The following is a 23,347-nucleotide window of genomic DNA, read 5'->3' on the forward strand; positions in this document are numbered from 1 at the left end:
ATTGTCTCTCCTCATGCTACTTCCTCCTGTCTCTGAAAAAACAGAAACACATGTAGTGTGAACAGCTGACATCATAGCAGATTGCCACGTGATTCTCCGGGGAGAGTGTCGTGCTCCTGAAACATTAAGGATTGCGTAGGTGATAAATCTACTTTAGTTTAATAGCTCTTTCTGTTGTAAGAGTATTTGTCTCCTCACCGTTGACTACCAACAGAATGAAACAAAAGAAATAAAAGGCTTGATTTCCCTTCTTTTCCTTTATGTAGCAAGCATAGCCTTGTGAAGACAAAGAAGCCAAAGTTTCACCTTTTCCCTTTTTTACAGAATGAAAGCTCATTTCAGCATTGACAGAATTGTGTTGTTTGTCTCGGCTAGTGTTGTCTCGCGTTGTTTGTCTCAGCTGTTAGGGGTGTCCGGTTATCTCACCTTCCAGCAGTTCAGCTGTGGCCAAATCCTTGCCGGACAAGTTCAGAGAGGGAGAAGGCATCGCCTTGTCTCACTCTCTGCAGAATGCTATTAAGGGGGGGAAACCTGTTCAGTCCTCCCCGCTCCTGCAGTCTGCATCCCTGCTGGAGGTGGGGAGATGGATTGCTCAAGGTGACCCCAACTGGCACACTGTCTGCTCAGCCCGACCGCTCTCATGCCACCATTCTTCACACTTACTCATTCTCTTCTTTCGTCTCGCACGTTGCCAGTACCCCAGGCGGCATTCTTCAGAGCTGCCTCTAGCAGCTTCTTAGCTGAGATCCCCCACCCCCGAACCACGTTTTCCCTCTCTGCTGCCGTGCAGCCTTGTTTCTTCATGAGCAGATGATGTAAAAGTCCCAGACTAGTCTCCTAATGGGTTAAAGCTGTAATACTGAGTTATGTTAATTACAGTCATTTACCAGCAAATGTCTCCAGACATAACTGGAAACTCTGGAAACTGCTTTTTGAAAAGCAGCGCTGTTCTAGGTTTGTGAGACAGCATAAACATTTAACATCAAAAGGAATTAGGTTATGATAAATAGCATCATACTATAACAAATGCTGCATATGCATGTATATATGTCCTGTACCCAATCTCCTCTTTAACGGGTGGGTTTTTGACTGAAACTCTGCACAAACATTATTACACATACAACTTTTAGCATCCATGTGTCCTTTTTTTACCCCAAACATTTGTTATAAATCCTAATACTTTCAATTTGCCTACATAGATATATATTATGTTCATTCATACCCCTGCAAATACCAAGGCTCGCTGCCCATACGTAACTGAACAGTGTTGTTTGAGTCACCTCTAAATATGGAATAACGGTTCAGAGAAAGCACTGCAGACCTGCCCCTGATAATCTAATCAGAAGACTAACTTGAAACTACTGATAATGAATTTTATACCATACAAGTTATAAACTCTTCACAGAAACAAGTTTGGATCCAACTGCCTGCAGCATGTTTAAAATAAAACGATAGGAAACCAATGTTATTTTTATGGACCTCAAGTAGTAAACTGTTAAAAACATATGCTGTATGTAATGGCTGGCCTGAGCCACTGAGACGTCATTGGATGGTTTCATTGCCTTCAATCTGTCTTTTTGCTTTTATCAGCTTTCCCCTCCCTTATTTAAACCAGGTATGACCATATTTGAATGTGACTGTAGAGGTGGAGACTTTTAAGCTAATGCTAGCTTGGTTGATTAAAAAGGCACTTATATAAATTACTTTGATTTTTAACCCTCTATATCCCAATAGAATTTGATTACAATGCTCCAGTTTCCCAAGAATTTCATAATAGAGGAGAAATCCATTAAATACTTTGAAACTATTGATATGTAAATCACAAGTTAGCTTTAAGCTAGCTTAATCTGTATATGATAGACTTTCATCACCTCTTTCTCTTTTTCATTCGTCTCCTCTCGTGCTTATTTATTCCACAGTTACTTATTGTTAACAGATCAGACACGCGACCCTTCTGTCTCTGAAAAGCTGACAATGAGCCAATAATAGCAACGCCCGCAGCTAGTTCTAAGCTAACGTCATGTCAGCTAGCATAATTACCAGAGTCGGATCCACTTACCGCTAACAGCAGCTAAATCAGCAGCTCTTACTGACACAGACATTTAGGTTTTCCTCAGTAACTGACCTCCGTATCGTGTCAGCAGTCCATTGCGGGTGAAATGGAGAGAGCCCGTCCATGGTTGTTATAGGGTACTTAAAATGCATTAAAATACTAATTTTAATCTTACAGTTTTACGGGGGGTTTCATCTCCAAAGATAGTTATCTAAAATTTTACTCCTTTTGGGATTTTCTATGCGGAACTGTTTCTTCACAAAGATGTAAAATAAAAATGATTTCTCTTCTATGTTTGACACAAGAGTCTATGCAGATTGACTCGCTTTCAGAGCCAACCGCTGACCATTTGATGAACTACAGGTCTCTGCACCTTTTTTCTCATTCTCTCAATTTTCCAGTCTCAGAGAGTGCTTCTTGGCACATACTTCATAACGTTTTCAACAAGTAATTGACATTATTTTGACTGCACATTATGATGCAGCGAACCGGGGGCAAGCGGACATGTAAGAAAAATCTGTTGTGTGAGTACTGAGGCAGCAACATCAACTGTGCTCTTCCTTAAAGCACTGCAAGGCCTCTGTAGATTAACTAGAGAGATGCTTTAAGATTCTTTGAGAGATGTCTTCCATCTCCTTTTCTCTCCTGAGGTCAATGTTCGCTGCACCACCGCACAGAACAAAAGGCCTACTTCAGAGGTGATCAATCCTGAAGTGAGAGGTGGAGAGAAAGATGAGGGTGAGAGAGGGTAAGGATGAGTCACAGTCACTCAAAGAGGATTATGAGAATATTTAGGAAAACGTACATCCCGCTTAAAGGAAAGGTCTCGTTAATGGGTATCCTCCACATAGTCAATCTAAGACTTTCTTTGCACTTGACAGGATGCGGATTCATCAAAATGTGATGAAAAAGAATCAAGAGCAGAGCTGCAGCGCTGGCAGCAAGCTATCTCTGCAACAGTGTTAGAAGACTCCTGCTTTAGCTGTCCGTGCCAACTCCAGAGCAAATATTAGCTTTGGTTTTTAAAAGGAAAATCACTAGCATGCAAATGATAGACTGTGTGTGCAGAAGTGAAAGAGTACTAATAATACATTTGTGTGTTTGTACAAGTCCTGCATGAGTCCGGGGGCATATTCTGCATTCGTGAACAGATACCGTTTGTTTCTACAGTGTTCGGGTGCAAGCGAATGAATACCAGATCAGTGTGTGTGGGTTGGCTGAATTGTATTTCAGCAGTGTATTCTGTGTCAGTGCAGATTTTTCCCTCGTGTCATTTTCATTTTCTGCGTATGTAGGAAATCTGACTGTTCGTGTGAACACGAGGCTTTTTTGTCTGTCAGTGTTCCCGAGACACTTCTAAATCCTCCTAATCTTAATTCTGCAGAGATGGTGCATATAATTAGAGTTTGGATCAGTGCCAGTGTCTTATTGCTCACAATATACAGGCTGTCTTAGCATCTCAACCCTACTACACTGTGGTTGACCCCCATTTGATCTAATAACATCTAGCACCCCCTCCCACCCCTCAGCCATCCATCATGGCACTGGTACAAGCCCAGAACCTCTGTCAAAGCGCCACTCCTACACTTTTTAAATTCTGTTTCATCTTATTACAGACTGTCTTTGCTTTCTTTACTTTTATCTGGTTCTTCCTCCTGCATCTGTCTCAGCTCCTCCATCTTTGTGCAGTCTTTGTTTTAACCTCCAAGGCACCTCGGTTTACTCTAGTCATCCTAAAGTCAGCAACTTTAATACGTACTGTGGATTCTGAAGTAAGGATGTTCATTAAACAGAGAGCTGTGCGTCACCTCGGATGCTCTCCCCCTCTACAGCACATCTTTGCACAGAGCTTGCTGCATCTGTATTAAGGTATAATTTCCTAACATGACACGTCCTGTTTCTATATTGGGAAATCTCTGCTCACCTGTTTCCTGTCTATGCCACTATTCCCGTTCTCTCCCTGAAAGTCACTTCTGCGCACCGACTGCTTCCCCTGTCCCTTCAGTGCATTGTTGTGTGCGCCATAGCTGTCAGATGATGTGATGTAGTGAAGCTAATCAGATTGCTTTTTCCAGCCATATGGTGTTTTGGTTTGCTTTTAGTCATGTGTTAGGCTATTATTGTGTTGTTCATTTATATTGGTTGTTTTTATTTATGTCTGCTCAAAGTACTTTGTCCTCTGAGCTGAAAGTGCTACAAATAAAATGATTTCATTTCCCTGGCAATTTAGCCTTGTGCAGTACAGCATTTCGACATTATAATACTATATTTTCTTTTAAGATGCTTTAATTGCTTATGCTGACCACAGACGCTGGCCTCTCATAGGTTAAATATTAGCTGCGATTAAACATTTGCTTACATTTGAACGAGACCTGTTATAATCTGGCCAATTAGCTGCTATGTTTGTTCCCATTTAGTGCCAGCCAAGTTGTAAAGAGATTGGCCAGAGAAAACAAGTTGTGCTGATTTAAATGGTGTACTTGGCTTTATTGATTTGGTTGTTTACTGGTCAAATCTAATATGTAAAAAGAACAGAGGCATGCTGGAGCTGGGCCCGTTGTTACTCAGCCACCTTGATATACTATATTCCCAGAACTGCCAATCCTCTGCTTATACACAGATCAAAAAATATTTTGAACCACACCACTGACAACGATTTGATACAAAAATGTCACATTTGGATTCATCGCTGAGTAAGGCCTGTTGCCACTGATTTTCAGTCCAGTTCTTGTTTAATTCTCAGTGTTTCCCTTCATTAAGAATGGCTTCTTGACAGCTAACGTTCCACTGAGACCACTTCTGTGGAGGCTTTAGTAAACAGTAGATGGATTAGGACCACAGTTCATTTGCTGTGCATTGTTTTTGTTTTAGGTCTGCTACTTCTTTTGTCCCCTAGCAGTATGGTTTCCTCAAATTTTTAGAAGGAGACGCTGCACACCACGTTCAGATAATAATTGTCAACAAATAGCTCTTTGGAAAACACCTTGCTGATTTGTATGCGTTTTCGTCGTTAGGAAGAAAATACCTAAAAAAATTGGTTCATTGCTAAGCTGTCAGTTGCATCTAGATACGGTGCTGGTTCAAACCTCGAGCTAGGTGCATTTTATATTTGAACAATTCATAGGTCAGTATTCCTCTGAAAATGGTCAGGTACAAGGACGGAAGGGAAAATGAGTGAAAAAGTAGCCAGTGTCCAGGGGGGGGATTACAAGAAAGTTTAGCTCGTTGGACGGAAAATAAAAAAATGTTGTGTGGCTCAGGACTTCTGCGCGTGACTGTATGCATTTTGATAGGTAAACTTGGCTTAGAGCTTTTTTTATTGCAGACTTGTATCAAATGCTGCCCCCCTTCATTGCAGTAGTCAGTGTTTTGCAGTTTAACAAATTTTTGTGATTTTGGTCCGGTTTCAGCACCTCACCATGAGAGTTCACATGAGCTGTTTCGAACAGATCTGGTGTGTGTGTGGTTCCTTTATCGATTGGTTAAATGCTCTTTCAGTGAATCTCAGCCCTTTGATTCTTTTGAAGGTTTCCAATGCTTCCGTCTGTTCAGTTTCCTTTTCTCTTTTATTTATTTATAATCTGAAAGGCTGTTCCTTTTTGATGGTGCACGCTGTATGAAGCAGTGCAGTTTTTAACAGTATACCAAGCAAACACTAACTTAGGATTATTTGAATGCGATGGACAAAGAGGAGAAGAACATAGAGTGGGAGGCCAGGAGTGAGGAACAAGGAAGAGTTGGGTAGCAGGAAAGAGAGAAAGATGTAGAGAGGGATCAAAGCCTTCTCCCATGTCAGTATTCACAGCGTGCATCTTCCCCCCCCCCCCACCTCACCACCGGAGAGATGGAACGATGAAGCGAGAGAGAGAAGCAGCAAGTAGCTAACATTCCTGCGTTGCTAAAGAAATCCCCCTGCCCGCTTCCTACTTTCCTTCCTCCCTCCTCTTCTTCCCTCTCCCTCCCCTCCCCCGCATGCCGCTCACTGCAGTTTTCCTTCAGTGATTCCGAAGGATGATTGAGAACTCTCTCTGTATCTGCGTTTTTTCTTCTTCTTCTTCTTTTTTTAAACAGACGCATCAATAAATAAACGGTTTGGTGTAGTGCTCTAAGATGTGCGCCATGTGTACTGTATGTGCATCTGTGATTGTACACAGTGTGTGTGCCTGTGTGTACGTTCTCTGCACTCGAGCGATCTAACACTCCATCCCCTCCATCTCTTCCCAGGGGCAAACACTTTGTACACCTTTGTCTTTCACCTCACTTCACCTCCCTCCTCCTCTACGTTCACTTCACTTCTGCTTCACCAACAGGCTTAAAAATTTCTTTTTAGTCTAATTTCCCTCTTTCTATTCCTCTCCCGCATCCTCCTTTTATTTTTTTTCCTATTGCCCCCTCCCTCCCATATATGCATGCTCTGCTGACGCACTCAATCTCTTTGGCACAGTACTGCTCACTTTGAAAATGCTCAAACACAATTCCCTCAGATAGTTTCCGCACGCCCGTGTGTGTGTGTGTGTGATCGAGCAAATACAAGCGTTTCTGAATTGACAGTTTTGTTCCAGAGATGCAATTACCATCTTTTAACAATATTGGTCAGCCAACAGATTATTTTAAAAACTTCTCACTATTTGCATGCGAACAATTGTTCAAGTGTCTGTTCAGTGTGAAAAGGGTTTTGCTCACTGGAATCCAAATGCAATTATAGCCCATTTCATTGGTTTCCCTTAGCTTTAAGAAGTGTTTGTCTTTTCAATTCATTAGCCTGCTAATTTAGTCTTTTAGTTCACTCTCATGCCTCTTATTAGTGGTGCTTCTTGCTGTAGCAGGTAGTTAGCTTTCAGAAAAAGAAAAAAACATCCACAATATATTACAAGAGGAGTACAGAGAAGGAAACAAACCTGGTAACTAGAGAGTGGGGTTAGTGGGAGCACCTAAAAAGCCACACATCTCATCAAAAGAAGGCTAAAAGAAAGCGAATATTGGACATAAATTCCCTCACTGGATAGAATCATGGATAGAAACGGAAGGTAAAGTAACTACAGTACTATGGAAAAATCTATACTTTGCTTTCAAGACGCCAGACTCTTGTAGTCTTGAGCAATAGGTCTTTCTGAAAGTCTTTCAGAGCTTTGCTGCTAACAGCTTTTTGCAAAATCATATACATCATTCCCATTTCTTTTGCTGATTCTATGGAAAATGCCAAAGATAATGTAGTTTGAGAGGGATAATATAATATAGTACTTTTTAAATTTGGCATGATGTGCAAATAATGGGGAAACAGGACCTGTGGGGGGACAAAAGAAGTGGTAGGCCAAAAACTTTCTACAGCAGATGAAAAATACATGAAAGCCATATCCTTAAGAAATAGGAAAAGATCTGACGCAGGACCAATTTCTCATCAGAAATTGTTTTTGGAAGGGTGGCTGTCAAGAAGCCATTTGTAATGAAGGGAAACAGGGGGAAAAGGCTGAGGTATACCAAATAAGACAAAAAATATTATGAAAATCAATGAAAGCAAGTCTCATGGAGTGGGGAATCTAGGTTTGAATCTTTTGTTTCTAATTATAATTGTTAATTGTTGCAGTTGCCTGGACCTCAACTTTATTGAGGGAGTGTGGGATCGTCTTGACAGTGAATGGAACAAATGACAGCCAACATCCAAGGAGGAGCTTTGAATGTCGTTCAAGAAGCCTGGAGAACTACTCTATTACTGAAGACTACTTAAAGAAATTATAAACACAGCTCAACACGGCCTGAAAGAGTTCAGGCTGTGTTGAGAATAAAAGTGGTCATGAGAAATGTTGGTTTTCAAGCTTGTTAGAATTATACAGAATATATTTTTTGCTTTCTCGCTGCAAGCATTTACCATTTACTAGATTTTGGCTGGAAAATACTCACTTCTGAGTTAATGTTGTACCCTGCTTTGTCCTACTAACTTACAAGAAATCTAACCAATAACTGTTTAGTTATTGCACCTTTCTTAGTAAATGATTAGTAATAACTGACATGCATCTTGTAAACTGAATTGTTGGTGACCAGCTGATGAATAATTGTTTCAGTACTTGCAGGTTTGACACTCATCCTAGTGCCTGTTGCTTTACTCAGTTGTCCCTTTGGAATGAAATTCCCTCTGTGTGCTTGAGATAATTCATTTGCAGCTGAGAAAATACGCACACATACATGACTGGTCATGTGCACGTATCTCCAACCTGTCTGCATCCATGCTTGTGCGTGCCCACCTCTGTGCACTCATCCTATAACTAGGTTTATATATGCATAGTTTTCTCTTCCATAGTCAGATATTACTCCCATCCACACACACACACACACACACACACTAACTGCCCTGCAGAAAACCAAGAGCCAATTTAAGAAGTAAGCGACTTGCACTGTAACTCCTCTGGCGTCTGGTTATCTTTGGAGTGCTGAGTGTTTGCTGTACAGCGGCTTCCTACTCGCAGCACATAATAAGATTTCAGCAAATTATATCTTCTATAGGACTCCTTCCTGGATGGGTATTCTGCATATTCTGCTTTCTGCTTAACCTGATTATAGGTTAGAGAGGGGGGCATGGGACAAAAAAACAATAAAAAAAAAACCAACAAAAAAATGGGGAAACTCTTCAGAGGTCAGAGAAAATAGATTTAGGTGGAGGATCAAAATGAATAATTTTTTAAAAATGTATCAAATGTAATTAGATTTAGTTTTATTTATATAGCTCCAAATCCCAACAATAGTTGCTTAATAGTTACTTATATTGTAATAACTTAAATAGAGAGCCTAATCGAGAGAAATCTCCTAGCTATGAGCAAACACATAGCAACAGTGGGAAGGAAAAACATTTTACCAAGAAGAATCCTCCGGCAGAACCAGGCTAAGGGAGCAGTGGAAGATGACACAAAAGACACGATTTGGAAGAACAAAATTATGCCAATAGTCCATTAAGGGTCTGTATAAAATGACAGTACTACTTTTTGGTCATCATTTGAGCTCGGTGACAGTAATGAAGTCATAAAACCACAATTCTTGCAGCTCACAGATCAAGTCTTTGTTAGTCATTAGCAAAACAAGTGCAAATACAAAGCAAAGTAGTGAAGACTGAATATTACTTTCATCATGTCAAAACATAATTAAAGCTCGTTCATTTAAAAGATAAAAAAACAAACCCCTGAATATTTCAGATGATGAATTGGTGAATACTTTTGTTTTGACAAAAACTGGTCATACAAACTGCCCTCTTAAACACTAACTAAGCTTTAATAGTCTATAGGATAATTTTTTTAAATTCTATTTTCCAACAAATGTGTTTTAAATCTGACCTGATTAAACTTGTAGAAGTCTGATTGTCCTTGAACACGAGCCTTTTGTCCCTGCTGTCATTCTCAAATTTAGATAAAAATCCTTTGACTTGCAGCAGCTCATTGCTCAGTAGTAAAGGCCATAAATTGTGCAAAGTTCCCAGGGGTAAAATTGAAAATTCTAATTGTGAATATAATAATAAAACCACATAATTTGAGGTAAATGTGAATTTTTAAACAAAGGTTACCTGCATCTTAAACGTGAGACCAGGGTGTTTGCAGGTAGGTTGAGGGAGGTGGACTGAATAAAGTTTGTTTACCGCAACATTCAGATGCTCCTCCATCTGCTTTTTATCCAGTAAATCAATTCTGCTGCTTTGTGCTGTTCAAGGTGTGCTGTGCTTATGAAAAAGGATGTTGTCTGCATGCAGATTCTCACTTTCTCTGCATGCTGTTTACTACGCAGATCCAGACTATGATGTTGCTGCCTGGTTCAGCCAGTTGCATTAGTATGAATGATGTTGATTCAGAATGCAGAACTACTTTAAGTGTGAGAGCAGGGGGGTATTACATTTAACTTGGCCATGTTTGATTAGCTTTAAGTAGTTGATGCACAATCATTAGCCACTCTCTTAGGCACACCTTGCTAGTACCATGCTAGAACCCTTTTGCCTTCAGAACTCGCTTCATGCTTCATGGCACAGATTCAACAAATTGCTGGGAACATTCCTCAGAGATTTTGGTCCATATTCACATGATGGCATCATATATTTACTGCAGATTTGTCAGCTGCACATCCATGATTCGCCATACCCTGAAGGTGTTCTTCGCTGACACAATCTGCTTCAAGGTTTCTCTTGTTGTGCATTCAGGGATGCTGGTCTGCATAACTCTGTTATATTCAGTGGTTATTTGAGTTACTGCTGCCTTCTTATCAGCTTTAAGCAGTCTGGCCATTCTCCCTTGACTTCTTGTATCAACAAGGCATTTTCACTGCCGCTCACTCTACAAACCCTAAAGATGGTGGTGTGGGGAAAATCCCAGTAGATCAGCACTTTCTGAAATATTTGGAGCGGCCTGTGTTGCACCAACAACCACGCCACGTTCAAAGTCACTTTTATCATCTTTCTTCCTTGTTCTGATGCCCGATTTGAACTTGAGCAGGTCGTCTTAACCATGTCTACAGTATATGCCTAAATGTTGTGAGTCAATGCCGTGTGACTGGTTTATTAGACATTTGCATTAACAAGAACAAATAAAGTGGCCAGTGAGTGTACAGTATGGCTGCAACTAACAATTATTGTGATAGTTGACTGATCAATGATACGAGGGTATTGCAGTTACATGAATATGACACTGTGGAGCCCACACAGTGTTCAGGGGACTGTTTTTCATTTTTATTTCACACACAGAAATGTTACTTTGTGGTTTGGCAACAAGGTCTTTTCCAGGCAGTCAGCTTTGCAGCTGCACACTCCAAGCGCTCTCATCTCAGGTCACTAAAAGGAAGGAGACCTTGTTAGCACAATCATCTCCACCTGCCCCATCAGCCTGCACTGGCCTTGAGCCTGCTGCAGAGCCAGAGACCACACCCTTGTCACAGACATTTCAACTCATTTTTATAGTAAACATCATCGATTATGGCAGCCCTAGTGTATAATATAATTGATTTTTTTTTCTATTTGTGGAGTTTGCAGAGGTTTGTTAAAACAAGGAGCTCTGGTTTCTCCCACCATTGACAGAACACTGTTGGATAATGCTTTCTATGTTAGCCAGAAGACACTCTCACTAATCTCAAGAACAACAATCGCAAAACAAACAAAAAATAAAACCACACGCGCGCACACTCTAATTTAAATGGCTAATTGGCACGCAGTTGGCTCTGTTAACAATAATACATGGTTATCATGAGGGAAATATAGTGTCATTCACTCCTTAATGGGCTGTCTCTCATTGGTTTAGGTAATTTTTTTTCATCGCTCACTGATTTGTCGCCAATAATGGGATCACATTCTCTTCAATTCATTCTAATTAAACCTAAAATGTTCCCATTTCAAAGACAAAGTTTCTAGCTGGACTTGTGCAGCTGTCAGGAAATACCTCTAAATATTACCTGCACTTCAGAAGGCATCGTGTAAAGAAGCTGTGTGACCCTCGCTCATCCCGAAACTCTGTCACAACGAGCAGATGAGAGGACAAAATTGGTGCAACTGTCAAAATGCGTCCCCATCGGTCCATTTTCAGAACCGCCTATCCAGTTCGGCGTTGCGGGGGGCAGAGCCTATCACAACTCTCAGCCTACCTGTTACCTACCTTTAATTTTTTATTCCTGTTACAGTTTGACAGCAGGTTACAAGAGCCATGCCATTATTGTGATCAGCCACATTAAAAACACTTGCCTAATATTGTGTACATGAATTAATGATTGTTTTTTGCAAAAAAAAGGACGCGAGAAAACAAAAGTGAATCTGCCTGTCACTGCTCATAATGTGCACAGGCATGTGCACCTGTAACACGCGTGGTGAAATGTGATTCTGCACCTCTCCGCACGTTGCGTCGCCACGGACCCCGCCATTCATCACACCCACAAAGGCTACATATTTTGGCTCTCAGATGTTTCACACAGCGGGGTATCTAATCATGACAAATCGCGACTCAGCACAATGAGTTGCTGGTTTGTGTTCTCATTTGTTCTTGGGCTGCGGCTGCTGCTGCTGCAGTGGCAGTGAAGAGTGGGAAAACTAAGACTGGGCACATCAGATGCTTAAGCCTGTTCTTTTTATTTGTGTTCATGGTAACGAGGCAACTATCTGCTTTTGTGTTTGTATTCATGCATACTTTATGGGCGTCAGTCTGCGATCATACGGCACACCATTTCTATTTATAGGATCTTCTTGCAGTTTAGCTTGTAATGATTGATTTGGTTTCTGGTTTCTTTTTGTTAGAGCTGCCAGCTTTTTATAAACCCCCCTCCTCGATGCAGTACCTCCTCCATAAAATGTCCTTTTATTACCGCCTTTTGTTAAGCAGTTTAATGTTTTTACTAATTTGCTAATATGCAAACTTCCTGTTGCCAGAACTATTTTTAAGTTCTCTTAACAAAGCTGTTTGATAACTCGTATGATAAACGAGCTGCGCCAACACTGTCGATTCATAAAACGTGAATGACCGTGTGGGCAGTTGGGAAATGTGAGGGGAAAAAAAGGAAAACGATGAGTCATTCATGAAGGCAGGATCCAGGTAACTGTTAGGTTGTGTCTATCAGATGAGATTAAACCGTCTGCAGTCATTTCACAGAGTACTTCTGAAAAAGCACATGTTCTCACCATATGGTGTGTGTGTTTGCACTCATGTGTGTTACATATTAAACTGATTTTTTTTTAATACATACCAGCTAATTTTTTTTTATGACAAACTAAACATTTGTAAAACCTGTTATAATAATACAAAATGACAAGAATTTTCTTGTCAAAAACAGACTTATGAACTCTGGAAAAAACAAAGATGAGGAAATTGCACTTTTTTTTTCTTCTTTGATGCATTTCTTAAGACTTGTCACAATCGTGTAACCTTTCTGTTCATTCGTCAGCTGCTCCCTGACTGACTGTAAATGTTACATGAGAAAGATATATTACGGAGGTGTGTCTTTTTAATATAAAGTTAGGGGTAGGCGACGGTTTGAAATGGTCTTTTTCATAAATATTTGAAACCCTGGCTCTGTAAAGTGTTAATAAAGGAGAAAATCTACTTGCTAGTTTTTGTAAAGCTCACTTATTAGCATCTTGTCTTGTTTTTTTTTGTGTTGCGTATAATAACTGTGGAAAGTGGAAATAGGACAGGTTATGGTTTATGGGGGGATTAATTGCTACAGTATTTCCAGGCTGCAAGTCACAGCTTCCTACTTTCTTTCTGCTCGTCTTCAATTGAGAAGCTACCTGTGATAAGACGGATACAGGAAAATAGACAGTAAAACACGAGCTGTGGGGTAGGTGATGGGTTGAGAAACTCAACATGACAGAATCAGTGGAGCTCTTTCTTTAGGTAACTGATTCCTGGCTAGAGCTAAAAAATTAAGTAGAGAGTAGGACATTGTTAGTCTCATTTATTAAATGGCAAGAATGCTAATATTTCTAAAACTTTTTACCATTTTAAGATAAAACCATTACCTTATAAGATGCAGCTCCATCCCAGCTCCTCCTAGCCCAGCTGTTACAGCAGAGGAGATTTGGATATGGGCACGCATCCACAGACGCATACGAGAATTTAATGAGCTGGCTTGCGCCACAAAGAGAATCCAGGACGTTATATTTAGAGCCCGTTTTTCTTCATTTGGCTTTACTATACAAAGAAAAAGAGACTTTCCCTCAAGCAATTTCTGTATCCCGTGTTAAGAATATCATTATAAGGCGTCGCATTTAGGGAAAAAACGCTAACAATGCCAATAACGAGAATCGACATCCTCAGAGAGGATGAAAACACTCGGCATATTAATTGAAAGCTGTTGAAGGGTTCACAGAAGGATCAGCATCCTCCTGTCACACCAGCGCCATGTGTGATTTCTACTCTGTGTGCGCTTTCTAGTTGAATCTCAGTCCTGCCCTTTACTTGCACCTTTTGGTTTTTTTTTTGACAAGAGCCCACTGTAATGAGACAGAAGCCTAACTTCTAACTCCACACACACAAAGCTATGTTGTAGGTGTTTGACTTATTATATCCTGTATATAACAAATACATTTCAAACAAATGTTTTTTTTATCATTATTAATATTATTTTGCCTCATTTCTGCCGATGTTGTTCCTGCTCTTACGACAGCTACAGGTGTTTTTCTTTCACTGGTTTTGCTGCCTGGGTTCAGGTCCCGGTTCCTTGACAGTCGAGGCCGTTTGTTTCTGCACTCGTAGCGCTTTGGCTGCTTTGACAGTCGAAGACATGGGTGCATCACCTTGTTTACTGTTGTCTCTTGCTTTCCTCAACCTCTTGATCTGTATCTCTCCTTGCTTTGACCTACCTTTCTGCTGCTCACAGTCTGCATCTTTTGCACCGCTACACTTCCCATCTTTCACCTTCCCTATTTCCTCTTATTGCAATCCTCCTTATTTCCTTGTCTGCTCTCATTCTTTAGCTTCTGTTTCTTGTCCTTTTTCTCCTCCTATTCCTCATAATCACCTCCCTCCTCCTTTCCCTTTGGCCAAGGTCCATGCTATAAATCAGAAGAAAATGAGCCTGTTCCTCTGTTTTGCAGTGGAGGAAAGTTACTGAAAAAGTTCCTCAACTGCACTTTTAAGGTATTCTACTTGTCAGTGATGGCTACCATCATACAATTTGTGCTTCTGACAGCTATACAGGGAAATTTAGAAATGCTTTTCACTACCTGCAGTATTCTGCAGGTTTTACGTATAAATTATACTGAAGGATAACAAAGCTTGTTAGAAACCTTCTAATCGGGCAAACTTTACAAATAGTTTAGGCTACAGGCTTCTTGCCTCATTAAATACATTATATGTCAGTTTAAAGATTTTATAAAATCTGCCTTTGGGTTGAAAAGTTCTTAATATTAAAAGTCATTGATCAAACCAGCCTGCCGGGTCTGGGTAATAAATTCTTTCCATACTTAAGGATCCACTGATTTAACATTTATTTTTAAATTTAAACATTTATTTACAAATGAATCGATGGATGCAACTCTGATTAAACACAGAATCACGCTGGACAAAAGTTCAGGCCATCCACCAGGCAGCAGGCAATTACAGTTAGAAACCAGATGGTGCAATAGTGATGCATTTAAAAGAGGCAGGTATTTCTCTCAAAGTCAGTCTTGTTCTTGTATTTGTGTGTGATTGATTAATGTGTCTCCCTGCCTGCTTAATGTTGAAATAAGCTTCTCGGATATTCGTCACATGAACTTTAAAACCTGATTCAGTGTCTGCTGTCACATGTCAGCATTAAGGTGGATGTCACAGTCAATAAAGGTTTAATCCACACTATCTGCCAAATTCAAAGGTGTCACACTCACAGGTGGATGTTGATGAGATAAATGGAGATCAGTCAAACACGCATTGATTGATTTGCAGGACTGTAGGATGGATTACCAGGATTCAATTCAATTCAATTTGTATAGCGCCAAATCACAACAACAGTGGCCTCAATGATTTAACGTAAAGTCATTGTGCTAACCTTTATTTCACTGCATGGAAGAAAATGAGTACCTCTGTACTGGTTAAATTCAGCTCCATAGTGAAATACTCACAGCTTGGTGAGCAGTGCTAGGGTTAGCTGTTATTTGTTACTGTCGTACATATGTTTCACCACAGTGTTTAGATTGACAGTTTCCAATTTTGTGTTGTTGGTGGCGTGGCTACAATTTGCTCACTGAACAAAACACACGAACCACTGTTCGAAAAGATCCCCCGAGTGTGAAATCAAACTTCACACAACTAAAGAATACACACAGAGACGTACACAGATCGTGGCTGTACAACCAAGTGGATACAAATTAAATTAATGGCGGTCAAAGTGGACTTCTCACTCTTTTACTTCAGTGAACGATCTAAATGTTTTCTGCTAGCTGGGTTGTGTGTGTGAAAAGTCATTTTTAAAAATAAAAAAAGCCCACCTCCTGATGGGCAGTTGTCTGGAGAATGGACAGTAGATGGTATTTATCTGTCACTGACCTTCGCATTACTCTCCTTCCTTTTTCTTAGCAACTGCTGAGGGAGATGCAGCAGATGGCCAGCCGGCCTTTTGCCACCATCAACGTCGCCTTGGAGACTGAGGAGGAGCCGCCTGACCTCATAGGAGGAAACGTCAAGGTTAGCGCAACCTTTTCCTTAAAGCAATCAACACAGAACCCCAGAGATCTACTTCTCTTGTCTGGGTTGACGGTTACCGCAGGCAGGAAAGTTCCATCTATGTTTGCCCGTGTCACTCATCTGCCCTCAAGTGGGAGCTCAGTCTTGTGTCTTTTGGCTGCTTTTTTGATTATGCTCAGGGAGAGATGTACTGCACGTCATCTGCTTTACGTCAATGTTGGCTCTGAAGAATGTTTTTTTTTAAGGAGATCTCATTAGTTTTCAGCAAGCCAAGAAGGCCAAATTGAGCTCTCTTATGAAGAAGAGTTTGAAGTGCATTACAGGTCTAGTACATCTAATGAGGGTCAATGCAGTGTGCATTTGCCGGGACAGTGCGAGGGTTGGATGATGTTGAATGTGGGCTGCCAATGAGTAACACAGCACATTATACCAGTTATTTCCAGGTTATGTGGGTAGCCTGTGAATTCTAATGGAAATGAATTGAGTTAACCCAGGAGTTAAATACATGCAGACAAGAATACGGTTCTGCTGATTAAGACAGTACTTACCTCCCACATTGAGATATTCTTCATTTGATTAAAAAAAATTGACACCTTCTCACGCAAAGTGTTTGCAGACATGAAGATAATGAAACAATTAGGGGGTAACAATAAAATCATAATCTTCATCTTAGAAAACACACTTGTTTTAGTGCATCAGTGTGTTTGATGGACAAGCAGAAAATAAAGGTAGCAAGTTTACTCGTTCATATTTGGAGTGCAGCATAAAAACTGGTAAAGATTTCATTCGGGAACTACCTTAAAGGCAGTTTTGAGTACTCTGGCAAGTGACTGCACAGCCGTTTTTTTGCACATGCATGCACTTCAGCCGTGACAGATACCGTCCATTTCAGTTTGATCATCGCTCAGTGGACTTCGGTATAGCGACTTCGGTAGCTCTGTTGCACAGTCTGCGCGATGTGAGATTGCACCAATTTGTGCCTATATGAGACCATTGGTAATGATTCAGTGTTTTTACTGTTACCAAAGGGTTGCATCCTGCTACTTGCACACTCTCAAATAACTCAAAGGGCATATTTCCACTAGTGAGATTCCCGCTGATGCAGACCATCTCCTGTTGCGTGCTACATGTGGGAACCGAATACTTCAGACAGAGTCGTGACTTGATTATCCTGACGGCTTTTTGAGTGAAAACATCCCCGCCACCCCTCCAAACACACACACAACATTCTGAATTATAGGTACGGTGAAAAGAAATCTGTGTAGAGAGAAAGTGCTGAAAGTAGTAGAAGGGTAGATTTAAACATAAAGGTCAAGGTGAGGTAGAGATGGAGGTTTAGAAGACTTCATTATAGAGCGGAGTTTAACGTGCCGGCAGTAGAAGTCGGAGTGGATTTAAATGCAGATGCCGAGAATAGATGCAGTAGCAGAAAACATTTAAAAGTAGGAATCGTGCACTTATAGAAATTGCAGTTTAGTATACAACGGCACAGAGCCGCAGGCAGGCATACCTGTGACTGTGCGCTTTGTGATGAATGACCCCTGAATGCAGATGCAGCTCAGAATTATAGGACTGTGCAGCAGGCTAGCTCAGGGCCCCTCGGCTCTGACAGGGTCCATGCATCTCAAGGGGCTTGGATCATGAGCACAAGGTTACTTCTAGCAAAGGCTGCGGGGCCCCTCGGGAAGATCAGCAGCTAATCAAACCCCTGCTTGAACAGAAACTATGCCGCCTCTTCACATCTCTGCTCCTCTGTCCTCACTTCTTCTCTCCTCTTCTCATCTTTCCTTTCCTTTAAATATTCCCTTCCCTACTGCCTCCTTCTTCGTCCCTCTTTCTTCTTCTCGCCTTCTTTTAACTTCTTTGTAATTTACCATCTTTTACTGTTTTTTCTCTTCTATCTTCATTTTATTCATTTTGCTTTCTTTGCTTTATCATTTGCCCTTTCTTTTCATTTTTTTAATGTCCTGTTTTCATCTCTTCTGTTAATCTCGGGCTTTTATTATCTTATTTTGTCTTTCCTTTGTCTGCTCTTCATTGTAATTTCCTTGGTTAGCCTCTTCCACTTTTCTCTGTTTTATGCCCTCTCTCCCCTTTTAATGCATTCTTGCATTTTCTACATTTCGATTTTTTTCCCCTTTACCCAGCAGTGGTTCTCGTCTCTACTTTTACTCTTTTCTTGATGGCTTCCGTTTGTCGTTTCTCTTCTCATGTCATTTATTCAAATCTATTCAGTATATTTTCCCATTTCTTTATTTATATTGCTTCTTCTGTTCTTGTCTTCTTATATTTTGCCTCCAGTTTTGTCCTCCTTTTGTCCTCTTTATTTTCACTTTTTTCTCCATTTTGACTCATTCTGTCCTCTGCTTTGTATCTTTTCTTTTTCTTTTCGTCGCTCTTGTGCCCTGTCTGACATCCTTACTTCACTGTAGTGTTCTCCTCTAATTTACTAGCCCTTAAATGATCCTATCAGCTGTCTAGGATTTTCTATTGGCCTTATCTGTTTTTTCCCCTTTATTGTGTGTGTTTATGTGCATTCTGTGTGCACTCCTGTGTGTCGCTGTGGCGGAGAAAGAAAAGATGCTGCAGAATCAGACTCTTCCTGCTCTGCATTACCTTTTCTTCTTCCTGGTCTTTTTTTTCTTGTTTCTTCTATTCTTCCCAGCCTGCTCTCCTCCTCTCCATCAGGGTAGGAGCAGCCCAGGAGCAGAGATCCAATTTAGATCTTCCTCCTCAGCTTTCTGTGCCTTAACCTGCTCACAGTGAGTGTGCGCTATCCTATCTCCTCCCAGCTCAGATTGAGCGACTCGGAGCAGGTTCTTCCCCTTGTTTCCATGCTGTTTTATCAGGATGCTACAGTTGTGTATTAAGGCCCACAGTCAGAGTATACGGGAGGCCAGGCGCCGCACAGCAAGCTCAAGATCATTAAAGTTGTTTATAGTCATGATGGGAAGTCCAAACTTGCTCTGCCGATGAGATATATTCACTCAGCTCCTGCCAAATGGAGCCTGCGGTCCCAGCATAGCAGGCAGATGATTACCTTTGTGACGCCTTCTGCTTTGCTTTTATTCATAGATACTGTGTGAAGAGAGGAAATCAGGACATGTGAGGCAAAAAAAAGTAGTGTTTGCTATTGGGAGGGAAAAGTATTGTTTTATCTAACGTGTTTATGATAATAATAATAATAATAATAATAATAATAATAATAATAATAATGGATACTTTATTGATCCCCATGGGGAAATTACTTGTTTTTCTCTGCATTTGACCCATTCACTCAGTGAAGCAGTGGGCAGCCCACTAAGCAGGCGCCCGGGGAGCAGTGTGTAGGGACGGTACCTTGCTCAGGGGTACCTCAGGGTAGCCGTTAAGTGGATTCGAACCGCCGACCTTCCGATCATGGGGCGACCACTTTACCTACTGAGCTATCCCTATCCCCTGTGTTTATGATATGTCATTCTAAGCTGCAGGTCAGGCGTATTCTACTAATGTTGGTGTCTTTACCTATTAAAACCCTACTAGGAGTAGTGTTTTCTGATCAGAGTGGAGTCTGCCACATTTCAGGCCTGATTATAGGACAAAATGACTGGTTGTGCATCAGAAGTTATTTAATTACCCTTCAAATAACCTGGAATCTAATGGTCATCAACCCACATCTTTGTTGAGATATACTGAGTTATCAATACTTGCCCTTAAAGGTACAGAGAAGGTCGTCACATTCTGTCTTAATGAGGCAAAATCAATCAGCGCAGATCAGTGCTCAGTTATTTTTATTTGCTAGGGTTTGTTTTTTCTTTATGAAAGACAAGATATTCATTGTGTACCTCATTTTTTAGGTCCTTTCTGTATTTCATTGTGAAATGGGAAAAAAAAGGACTTTTCCTCCCAGATTGAATTACAATTACATGCAATTACACATTTTTGATGTCTGAGGTTATATTTCCTGAGGTGTTTTATGTTGTTTTGTCAGTAATCAGTGTTTCTGTTCTGGCACTTATGTAAAAACCAACAAACAGAAATGGGCTGAAAGATGAGGGAGCACTAGAAGAAAAGTATGTGCCTTTTGTTTGTTTTGGCCAGCACATCAGATACCTCAGTTTGTTTGAGCTTGTGTGTGCGTGCGTTTGTATTAAAAATGACAGCCATTGTTCTCTTCCGCTGTCTTTAGTCTTCAAATAAAATTAGCATGCGGTTGGCATTACTGCACATACGCTTCAGTGAAAAAAACCCTCTAAATTAGACAAGAACTGGACTGAAAATTAGTGGCAACAGATCCTATACTTGCATGTTTTGGTTCAAATTCAAATTTAAACCAAATTTAAACTTGGTTCATGTATGTATGGAGGAGGTCAGCAGCGAGTGTCTACAGCCATCTGTAAAACACAGTGGAGGCTGTATCATGGTTTGGGGCTGCATTTCAGCCGGGGATGCTGGGAATCTTTTTGAGTTATGAATGCTGAAAAAAACCATCCAAATTGGCTCCACCAAGCAATATTTATTTTGCTTGATCTGACTGTAAGTGCAGTAAAAGCATTTTTTGGAACATTATCAGTCACGGATTGTACTTGAACATTTTTGAAGCTCAGCGGGATCAACTTGACAGAGAACCGAACAAAAGGCATCCAAAGTTCAAAGAAGAGCTTTGAATGTCCATCAAGATTGTTTTGTATTTACTCATTTTCATCGTGGTCTAATATTAAAACCAGTTTGGTGATTTGAAAACATGTAAATGTTACATTGGGAACGGGGCAGGTACTTTTAATTAGTATACTTACATGCTTTTTCCATTTATAATTGCATATTTGAATAAATTGCTGCACATATTGCCTATTTGCCCAGCAAAACATAAAGAAATATGTGTGGTTGGAGGCTTTTGCACAGTACTGCACTTATATATAAACTTCTCTGGAGGATTTAGTTCAAATCCATCACCATATGTTGCCATTACAGGGTGCCAAATGATTTTTGGTGGAAAGAAACCAACTCACTAAAAACTCAAAGTTGGCTCAGTGGTGCGGCTGTACCTAGTGAGTCACCACAACAGGGAGACTGGCTTGCTCTTGTTGCTGCTAGGGGAAAACTATCCCCTGGCTGCTGCTAAAGTAGAAACGAATGCAGTGGATGAAAGCGGAGCAGCACGCGGTTGCTTTGTATGCCCACATCAATGTGAACGTATGTGTGTTTTTGTGTGTGTGTGGGCAATTCTTCCTACTGGGCTAATTACTGGAGGTAATTTAACAAAACCTTTTGCCGCTCTGCCTGGCCACTCTAGATAACTCTCCAGAGTGGCGGCTGGTGAGGGAGGTTGAGCAAGGGGGAGCCGGCGGAGTTGGGGGAGAGCGCTTCAACACCATATAACAAAGGCATCTGCTGGGGAATGTTATTAACATGCAGCTTCTGAAGAAGACCACAGAAAAAGACACCTCCTTCGGGGAACATCTTAGGCAAAGACAAAGCACGCTCAAAGAGTTTGAAAGGATGGATAATTGAATTTTTCAAGGTGTTGTTTTTTTGATCCCCCCCATCCCTTAATTTCTGCATAGGACAAAATAAAATGTATGTTGTGGAAGATAAATTAGGTGTGTTTGTTTGTTTTGGGGTTTTTGGTTTTTCCTGTTTTGTTTTTCTCAAAAATAGAAAGTGAAGCACCTGCCTAGTAGCGTCAAGTTGAAATTGAGGTTGTACACTGGATGCAGTGCTGATGAACACCGCAATTGACAATGCAACAAGGCCTGTTGAAATCAAAATGATCCCATTGTCACATCAGTCTGATAGCGAGTCTCTTCCAATACCACACTTATTCGCAGTGTCTACTCCCTCTTCGGTCTGAATATGAGATACCGGTGTTATAAAATGAGAAACGACACGAAAACAAGTCACAACCTAAGAGCAGCTTGCAGCTGCTGCGGTGGAAATTGGACTTGGACTCTAAGCTGTGAAATTAAAAGCTGCCAGTCTTTTTCTTCTTTTCTTTTTTTTTGTTTATTTATTTTTACACAGAATACAGATGTGCTCGAGTCATCACGGCGCCACTTATTTTTCAGTTGTAAAAACATTGGATGAGAAATCCATTCTGCCCGAGGCAAAAACAGGCCCGTGGACTGGAGCAAACCCAGCCTAGTTGAAGTGCTTCTGGCAAGGCCAAAATAATTGTTTCATCTTTTCTTGTACCAAGGCATCGAGGAGCAAACTTAGCCAAGTGTGGTATTGCTCTACCTTATGTTGTATTGGTTGTCAGTTGTCGGTATTTTTATTCCCATTTTTTTTAGCAATCCGTGTCAGCAGAATATAATGATGTTCTGGCACCGTGATTTTGAAAATGGGAAGAAATGATCCTTATAGTGAGTGCTTTGTTGTCTTATCTCGTTATTGAGTCATCACTCATTTATCACACAAAGCTGTAAGGGATATTATGGTTGGGTTTTTTTTCTTCTTCTCTTTGTTGCCTTGGGGGAAAATATTGGCTTTTACTTTAATCAAATGAAAAATAGGATGCTTTTATCTGGTTCTCTGCCACCTCTCTTGTGAGTCTTTAATTTTGCTTTTCTAAAGTGCCTTTGGAGCGCTATAGACACCTCTGACTGCGTCCCACAGCAACCTTCACAAAAAGTAAATTAATGTGTAGTTCATTTAAATCTATTTTTTTCATTCTCTGTAAAAACCTTAATTGGATATTTTCTGTTTCTATACAGTATACAGTGTTTGAGGTGCTCCAGAAAATTGATAGTAATCAAAGTCAGACCTGATTTTTATTTATTTATTTCAAAAATCAGAACACTAGCTGACAAGGTCATCATACACATGCATTAAACATGATATCTGTGCTGTGAATTCGTCTGTATTTGCCATTGAAATCCACTCTTAGAGAAGGACTCGTGCTTTTTTTCTATTCTTGCTCAGCCTCTGTTTTCGTGAACTCACTGAAAGGAAAGAGAGAAAGAGCTGTGCCTATAAATAGTGTAATATGTGTAAGGGGAATTCCTTGAAGATAAACTGATTGGTTCATACGTGTCATTTCAGACACAAGTGTCAGAAACTTGACAGCTTGCAGAGTTTAGCAGCCTCGTGTCTCACATGGGATGAAGCGTAGCACACTTACAGTTTCCACAGTAACCACAGATGTTGGGAGGCAAGACTGTTTAAGAGTTTCGGAAATCATTTTTTCACGTTTAGTGAGGCATTTAGT

At 40.6% G+C, this 23,347-nt stretch overlaps 1 protein-coding gene across 2 annotated transcripts in view; it reads left to right on the plus strand.

Moving 5' to 3' along the window:
• The window catches only part of atrn (attractin), a 134,633-nt gene that overhangs the window by 100,557 nt on the left and 10,729 nt on the right, over positions 1-23,347 (plus strand). The window contains exon 27 of one of the 2 annotated variants that reach the window (XM_085258069.1): positions 16,054-16,161. In XM_085258069.1, coding sequence (XP_085114195.1) covers positions 16,054-16,161 — 108 coding nt within the window. Of the gene's footprint in view, positions 1-7,637; positions 13,099-16,053; positions 16,162-23,347 lie in introns of those variants that run through there. The other variant, XM_085258070.1, reaches the window with a different exon arrangement.

The sequence above is a fragment of the Mchenga conophoros genome, linkage group LG19 (assembly GCF_057382185.1).
Source record: "Mchenga conophoros isolate Kocher_MC1m ecotype Shallow Benthic linkage group LG19, M_conophoros_male_GT1.1, whole genome shotgun sequence".
Taxonomy (NCBI): Eukaryota; Metazoa; Chordata; class Actinopteri; order Cichliformes; family Cichlidae; genus Mchenga; species Mchenga conophoros.